The sequence below is a fragment of the Geospiza fortis genome, unplaced genomic scaffold (genome assembly GCF_000277835.1).
Source record: "Geospiza fortis unplaced genomic scaffold, GeoFor_1.0 scaffold485, whole genome shotgun sequence".
Classification (NCBI taxonomy): domain Eukaryota; kingdom Metazoa; phylum Chordata; class Aves; order Passeriformes; family Thraupidae; genus Geospiza; species Geospiza fortis.
In genome coordinates, this window is record NW_005054457.1 from 648,150 (window position 1) to 656,381 (window position 8,232).

The 8,232-nt window shown below is 50.7% G+C and overlaps 1 protein-coding gene across 3 annotated transcripts in view; it reads left to right on the forward strand.

The window, feature by feature from the left end:
- Positions 1-348: 348 nt before the first annotated feature.
- The window catches only part of NDEL1 (nudE neurodevelopment protein 1 like 1), a 19,630-nt gene continuing 11,746 nt past the window's right edge, over positions 349-8,232 (forward strand). The window contains exons 1-4 of one of the 3 annotated variants that reach the window (XM_031062690.1): positions 349-1,122; positions 4,615-4,712; positions 6,073-6,226; positions 7,315-7,463. In XM_031062690.1, coding sequence (XP_030918550.1) covers positions 4,627-4,712; positions 6,073-6,226; positions 7,315-7,463 — 389 coding nt within the window. In that variant the 5' untranslated portion in view covers positions 349-1,122; positions 4,615-4,626. Of the gene's footprint in view, positions 1,123-1,638; positions 1,660-4,614; positions 4,713-6,072; positions 6,227-7,314; positions 7,464-8,232 lie in introns of those variants that run through there. The other 2 variants (XM_005427856.2, XM_005427855.3) reach the window with 2 other exon arrangements.

Consider the following 8,232-nt stretch of genomic DNA (forward strand, 5'->3'; position numbering starts at 1 on the left):
GAAAGCAATAAATGTTTTTAATACAAAATCCTTATTGTAGTCATAGGTTGATTTCTGAGAAGAGGCTTTTTGCATCAGTGCCTTTCTTCTGGTTTCAAGGCTTCTAACCCAGTGCTGGCTCACTCTTCAAGGGTTTTCCTGTGACTGGATATCAAATATTCACCAGACAGATGAGTCCTGGCCATGTGGTGCAGAGCAGACATGTTCTATTTGATTAATGAGGCTGTTGAGATAACAAGGCTTTGCTGTGTGGTGCTTGGTTTATCTTAAAGGCTTCTCTGAGTTTGGCACCAAGTTCTGCAGGTAGGGTTGGTTATCTCCTGCCTCCTGTGCTGCCCAAATTGGAAATGCAGGATTTATTTATTATTGCAGCAGAGCAAGGAGCGTTGTGCTGACGCTGTGCTCGCTGACTTTCTTCTCTTGCTGACAGCTCCCGTGCTGCTGTTGTAAGAGGGAAGGAGGCATTTGTTGTGGTTCACTCGAGAACATTCAGTTCAGAAATAGAACTGCAGGGGAAGGTTCACTTCCCAGAGGTTCAGTTTCCTCCCAGCCGTGGATGCAGGCACACATCCAGGCACGGATGGAAATCCGCCGGCTCCTGTTCCAGCAGCGGCAGAACAAGCCCAAATTGATTGGTGAAATCTGATCTGTGCCTTCTGCTTGTTTGTTTTCCATCTTCGAATAAGACATTGCACGTTTGCTCTGAGTTTTGGCTGAAGGGCTCTGGTTACCTTGCAGTGAGTCTTGGTTGGGTTTGCGGGGAGAAAATCAAGAGCTTCAGGAGCTGGAGGTTACCTGTTGGTCCTCGTGGTTTGTGAAGGCGAAGAATGACGCAAACAAGATTTCTTCTGCTTTTCTGCCCATGAATCAGCAAAAAGGAGGAAGAGGAAGGAGAGCTGGCTGTGGACAGTCCTTGCTGCCGTGCGTGGCAGCTCTGGATGGTGCCAGCCCTCGGTGACGGCGTCATTGCCTCCGAGAGAGGGGCCTGGCAGCCAGCAGGCACTTGGACACTTTGTGATAGCCGGAGTGGGCTGTTATCTCCAGAGCTGAAGGCCACATGTGAGCTTGGCAGAACTTCTTGATCAAGTCCTCTTTGAGCTGGTTGCTTGTTTAATTCCAAAGGTCAGTGGGCATTTGTGGTGTCTTGAAGGGAGGGGGGATCAGCCAAGCGTGGCTGGGGGAGTTCAGCCCTGTGGTTGGTCCTGTTTGAGTGGCCTTGCTTTGCTTCTGCTTAAATTTTCATGCTTGGTGTCTGAAAATCTTGGGCAAACGGGGTCGTGAGGAAGAAAGCAGAAAAATATACAGAAAAATGACCTGTTCATGAAGATCAAATAATATTAATTCTCTTTATAGGGCAGTATTTGTGAGCTGGTTTTAAATGGGAGACTGTGAGGCAATTAGAATCAGGAGGAATTCTTTCTGCAGCCACTTGAGATGCTGCAGGTACATCTGGGGTGAATTGCAGTGCTCAAAGTCATCCCTGCCGTGACGTGTGAGGGACTGGGTGACTTTGAGAGCAGGGAGGAGTGGATTCCCCTCTGTGGGAAGGGGTGGGTCCCAGCTGAGAGTCGTGTTGGATTTCAGGCTGAGTGTTTTGGTCTTAGATTTCACCCCAAGCTTCGCTGCAGTCACATGGAGAGCCTGGGGAGCTTGTTTAAGGTACTGTGTTCCACTTCAAGCTGTGTTTGTGTTTCAATGGCTTAGCTGAAGGTGGCTCCAGAGAGGTTTGGGCTTGGTCTTGAATGCAAGATTGTGTAAATTACTTGGAAAATCCTGTCTGCATGTTAGTTTGGGTATTTCTGGTGCATTCTTGAGCCTCTGGCTCTCGTGCTATCCAGAGGATACTGCTCCTCTCGTTTTAAGGATGCTTTCGAGGTGGGAAAACAGATTTGTCCTGTACGAACCCCTCTGGGTTTAGAGAAGTTCTTAACCTCCACACTGTGTTTTTTTAGAGTCATTGCAGCGTGGAGAAGTTCTTTCCTTTTCTCAGTGGAGAGTTGCTGGGTCCTGCTGACTTTGTCGGGGGGGCTTGAGAGCAGCCCCGGTGGTTTGAAGGTAGTTCTTGTCTGGGAGCAGCTTTGGAGCTGGAGCTGTGCCCACGGGGCTGTGTTTTCCCAGGGCACTGTGTGAATGCTAAGCTGTGTTGGAATGAATTTGAGGGGGCAGCAGCATAAGCCTGCTCTCATTTTCCCTGGAAGACGCTGCTGCATTGTCTTGTCTGCTCCCTGAAAGCCTCAGTGTTGTTTGTCAAAGGCTGGATTCTGCAAGTGCCACGTATGCAAAGAAGCCCTGAATAGGAAGGACTGGCCGTGCTGGTTCTCAGCTCCTGACAGAATTCCCAGGGCCAGGACAACAGGCAGCAGGCTGAGGCAAAGCAGTTTTTGTTAAACTCTTGGTATTCCGTGGGCATCCGCTCTCCCACACATGAGATCTGTGGGGTTGTCTGGCTGGGCTCTGATAACTCCTGGGATTTGCTCTCAGCTTGCACAATCCATCTTTTTGTGAATCATTCTGAGGGAATGGGCAGAGGTTGGCAGAGTGAAGGATTTTCCCATGGCCACGTGTGTGCTGGGAGCAGGTCTGGAAGTGTCAGCATCCCCCAGCTCCCAGGTTGGTATTTTGGCCATGAAGCACCCGTGTTTGCAGGGTGGCTGTGTGCTCTAATCCCTTTGTCCTGCCCCTCATGGGAATAGAAAAAGCAGGATAAAATAGAAATAAAATAATGAAGAATACAAAAAGCAGGATAAAATAGAAATAAAATAATAAAGAATACAAAAAGCAGGATGTGGGTGCTGGAGCTCAGCAGTGCATGCTGGTGTTGGCATCTGCAGCAGGGATTCATGCAGAGGAGTCAGCAGATCCCAAATCCCTGCTGGTGGCATTCGGGATGGGGGGACACACGGAGCAGGGGCAGTCATGACCCACCACCCCCCTCACCAAGCAGGATGAGAGAGCTGGGGAAGATCTGGGAGGGTTGGGAAGGGAGAATTCCTGCCCAGAATTCCTGAGGCAGCGCTGGGCTGAATCTCCTCCCTCAGGTGTGTGGAAGGAGAAGATGCTGGACAAGGAGTGGGGGGCAAACACACCTGCTGTCCGTGGGAGCCCCAGGCAGCCCCTCCTGGCCTTGCACAGGCTGCTGTGCCTGCAGGGATCCCTCGGATGTTGATCTCCAAGGGTGTGCCCCGTGTGAGCAGACAGGAAGGAGTCTTGTGCCTTATCTCAGCTGCTTCTAGGAAATGATGTAAGACACTTCCTTGCACAAGCTTTTTTCTAGCCACATCCTGAATTTTACTGACAGCCCGCTTGGCTGCTCACCTTTTGAGCCCAGCCCCTGCTGAGCTGTGGGAGCTGAGCCTGTCTTGTGCTTTATCTGGTTTATTCTGGGGTGGGTGTGCTCCCTGCTGCTCTGAGCCTCTCTGGTTTACAGCCGGTCAGGGAGAGGTTGGAGGGGTTGGTGGAAGGGTTGGATCAGTGTTGACAAGTGCTGGGGACAGCACCAGCAGTGCCCTGTCCTGGCAGTGGGAATCTCTGTCCAGGGGCTGCTGGGCACACCTGAGCTGTGCCAGGTGTCTGCTCCAAGTGCCCAGGAGCTGCTGGGCACACCTGAGCTGTGCCAGGTTAACCCACAACTGCCCAGGAGCTGCTGGGCACACCTGAGCTGTGCCAGGTGTCTGTCCGTGCTCCCACCATGGAACTGCAGCAGTTGGGGCAGGAATACTGAGCTCCACATCCACAGCTTCTGCACAGGGCTTGGGCTCTGTCCCCATGGAGTGACTGAGCTGCCTTGGTAGCGGCTGATGCAAGTGCTCCCCAAGAAAATCCTGTCTGAAATTTGTGATGGGAATGGCTCCACAGGTACTTCTCATTTCCTCAGTGCAGGAGAGGAAACCCCATCCCTTCTCCCGAGCCGTGACGTGTTTGCTTGTGCAGCAAAGCTGTGCAGTTAAATAAACCCAGGGTGAGACTGGAGGTGGTTTTGAGGTGCTTGGCCCCCTGTGGATCAGTTTGCTCTGGGCTTGTGGCAGCTGCAGGCTCAGCTGGAGAGCCCACGTGCCACTTGTGCCTTGCTGTGCTTGGCCTGGCTGCCCTCTGGTGAAAGCAGGGGATTGTTCTGGCCCACTTTGAGGTGTCAGAAATGTGGGTCACTGAGATGCAGAACACATTAGTGTGACAATTTGAGCCTGAGGGGACAGGCTTGGCTGGGAAGTGATGGCTGTTAGAGTCAGGACTTCTAGGTCAGCTCTCCTGATCAATGGGCTTGGTGCAGGCTGAGGTCTCTCAGCTTCTCAGGAGAAAAAATCCTGAGGAAAGGATTTTTCATAAAAGATGTCTGTGACATTGTGGCACCACTGGAGTTCTGGTGGCAGCTACCAAATACAACCAGACCTTCGGCTCTCATTCCAGGCTGCTCCAGGAGCCCTTGCAGAGGTTGGGCAAAGTCCTGGGGCTCCTTGGGGCAGCTCTGAGTGCTGGGTGAGCCCTGGGAGGGACTCCTGGCATCTGGCTGAAATGTGGGTGCCAATCCTGGTGCCTGGAAAGCCCAGGACTGAGCAGAGTTTTGGGGTGATGTGCCCGGGTTTGTCCTGAGCGTATCCCTGTGTTTGTGTCCTGCAGGTCGTGTTGATCATGGACAGTGAAGAAATCCCTACTTTTTCGAGTCCAAAGGAGGAAACTGCCTATTGGAAAGAGCTTTCCTTGAAGTACAAGCAAAGGTATTGTGGATTTGCAAGCTGAATTTGGTTCTTAATGACCAGGACTTGGATCTTAATGATGGCTGCTTAATCTGTTCCTCTGCAAGGCTACACCAAGATGGTTATTAGATACTTCAGAGAAAACCTGTAGAAGAGAATTCTCTGGAAAGGATTTCCAGCTTTAAAATTTCCATCTCTGTGGGAGCTGAGTGTTTCTTGCCCAGTGTCACCATGCCAAGAACTGCAGGCTATGTTTTGAGCATGTTTGAGCAAGAGCAGAGCCTTTCTGCAATCATGTGCACCTTTGTGTAATTAAAGTGCTGCCTTGAGTGGTATCTTGGTGTTTTATCATAAGAAGGCCCCTTTGGGCTTGCCTTGTATCATTCCTGTTCCCTCAAGCTTCTCGTAGTGGAGTTACTGGTATGAAAAGTGCCTGATTTGGTGTCTGCTGCATTTTATCCAAGTGTTCCATGGCTCCTGGTCCTGCCTGTGCCCGTGGTTTGCATCATTTACAGGGCTTTGGCACCAAAAGTGCCAGGAGAAGCTGCAGCTGCTCTCAGGAGCAGTGCTGTGCATCTGGGGGGATTGGGGCATGGACTGAGGTTTATTGGGAGTTAAATCCCTCTCAGACCCAAAGAGCCCAAGGTCCAAGTGGGGTTTCTTGTTTGGTTTGGGGTTTTTTGGGAGGGACGTGTTGGGAATGTGGAGGGCCCTGTCTGTGTGGAGAACCCTGAGCTGTTCTTGTGGGTCAGGAATTCCATCTGAGGCACCACTGCTTGTGTTGTTGCCCAAAGCCTCGGTGGTTTCCTCTGCTGCTTGCTCAGGGCTCAGCTATTACATGTGGTAAAGATGCAAATTTAATAAGCAGAGTATGTGGGGTGGCTACTTCTGGTATTTAATAACTCACAGTGGAATGAGGCAGGCATGTCCTGCCCTCCTGACTCTGCATGATTTTTACACACTTTAATTTTCCAGCTAGTGCAGAGATGCAGAAGCTGTTGTTCTCTCTTCAGCTGCTGACCAAAATCTGGTTAAATGTTTGCTTAATTCATTGTCTGTTCCATAAAGTCTGCCAACAGTGAGAGCTAATGGAGCACAAAGTGCTTCTCAGGCTCCCTTGAATGCTGTAAATAGCTTTGATTCCACACAGGCATTCCAGGTGGCTGCTGGGTTTGATGTAAGAGAATTAATTTCCTTCAGTAGCTTAGCATAATGCAATTTCTCTATTTTCCCATTTTTCTTTTTCCCCTTAGAGGCCTATGGATGGCACTTAAGTGCTTTAAAACCTCTGTTTTTCAGCTTTTTCTTTGAGAAGAGCTGCAGGTTTTGTTGTAGCTTGGGAGATGCTGCCTTTCCCACTGATGCAATCCTCTCCTTGCAGCTTCCAGGAGGCTCGTGAAGAGCTGGCTGAGTTCCAGGAGGGAAGCAGGGAATTAGAAGCTGAGTTGGAGGCACAGCTAGTGCAAGCTGAGCAGAGGAACAGAGATTTGCAAGCAGATAACCAAAGACTGAAATATGAAGTGGAAACATTAAAGGTAGGTTTTCTCTGTGGTAGTGCTGCTTTTCCTTTCAGCTCGTCTTGGATCTCTTTTTGAATCAACTGGGCTGCTCTTGGGCGCTGAATACCCAAATTAAAAAGGAGATGTCTGGTTAAGATCCACACTGAAGCATGGCATGTACCCCAAATAAGGCCAGGGCCATTTCTGGCAGAATTTTTCTTGTTCACGTCATGCAACTTGGTCCTGGAGTTTGTGCTGCTTTGAATTCCCCAGGCTGTGCCAGGGAGGAGCTTTATTTGTTCCACAGGGAACAGCAGCACAGCAACAGGGCACAGCACAGGGGGTTTGTCAGGTCACCTTTCCTTGCAGACCAGTCTTGGTGCCCTCAGGGTCTCCCTGGTTTCATGAGACCCCAGAGAAAGCAGGAATTGGGTGATTTGTGCTCATCTCTCAGGGAGCCTCCAGTCCATTCACAGCCTTATCTGTGGAGCCAGGAACTGCTGAAGGATCTGCAAAAGGTGGCTCTCAATTGATGCCTCTGTGTTAATGAGTTCTTGCCTCTCTTGAATTGAAAAAGCATCATTTTGGGCAGTCTTGGATAATTTAGTGAAGGCAGAGGTTAGAAATTCATTCGGTGGAAGGAGAGTTTATGGGGTTGCTTTGTGTCTCCAGTCCCAGCTGTGCTTGTGGGGTCAGGGTGTGTTCTGTGAGCTCAGGAGTTTCTTCTTAGGCCCTCAGAGGGTTTTTGGAAGTGAATTCCTCACAGAGGATGAGTCTGCGGGCCTGGAGGTTTTGTGGCAGATTTCAGTGGCCCATTTCTGCCAATGGACACCTCAGAATTTCTGCAGTGGGGATGGGTGCTGGCAGGGCAGGGCACTTGGATGTCTCCCTGCCCTCCTGGAGCAGCTGTCAGTGCAGGCTGAGGGGAGCAGATGCGGGGCTGCATCCCTGAGAGGCAGCTGTGCCATTCTGCACTGGGGCCAGCTCTGAGGCTCGCAGCCTGTTCCTTCTCCCTCTCCAGTTTCAGTCCCAAACCAGCACGCTGCACACAGAGTGACACTTTTTGTGCTGATGGCTTGGCCAGTGCCAGCAGCTGATGTTTATCTCCCTGTGCTTTGTTTCAGGAGAAACTGGAGCACCAGTATGCCCAGAGTTACAAGCAGGTGTCGTTGTTGGAGGATGACCTGAGCCAGACAAGGGCCATCAAAGACCAGCTGCACAAATATGTGAGGGAGCTGGAGCAGGCCAACGATGACCTGGAACGTGCCAAGAGGTGAAGGCTGCAAACCTCCCCTTCACGTTTGCACCACAAAGATCTTTTCTTTGCTACTCAGCTCGAGCATTTCATTGTTCCTTAAAGGGAAAATATCAGAAAAAACCCCAAACACCCCGAAGACTTTGGATTCCTTGAGCAGTGCAGTCATCAGCTGGTTCCTGTTGCAGCAGGAGGGGCAGTGTGGTTTGTGCCCAGAGCCAGCCAGGCCCCTGCACTGCCCCTGATATTTGTGACTGGTATTTGTGCTGCTGCTGCCTCAGAGCCCCTTTGAAGTCAGAGTCTCCTGCTTTCCATAGTCCTGTTCAATGAGCCAGACCAGAGAAGTGTCCTGGTGCCTTGCAGAGCAGCTGGAGGGAGCAGCCCTGCCCTTTCCTAGAGCTGGAATGAGCAGGCTGCTGCTGGCAACACCCAGTTTGGGAGGAGGTCATGCTTCCCTTCTGCTGAGTGGGAATCCTGCCATCGATTCAGGGAGAGAAGGAATGAGCCTCTGGCCATCTGGAGAAAAGGTCTGAGAGCTGAGCCCTGTTTGCACAAGGTTCTTTAGGCTCATGAGTAACTTTTGGCACAGGTTTTGGGAGGAATTGGGTCTGAGGTAATGTCCCAGTGCTCTGCTGCCCACCTGGCTGGGCTGTGGCAATGTTCCTCACTCAGGGTCACCAAATGTAGAATTTGCAGGCAACCATGACATGGGAAGAGATGAGAATCTTGACTCCATGTTTCAGAAGGCTGATATATTATTTTATGATAAATATTATATTATATTATA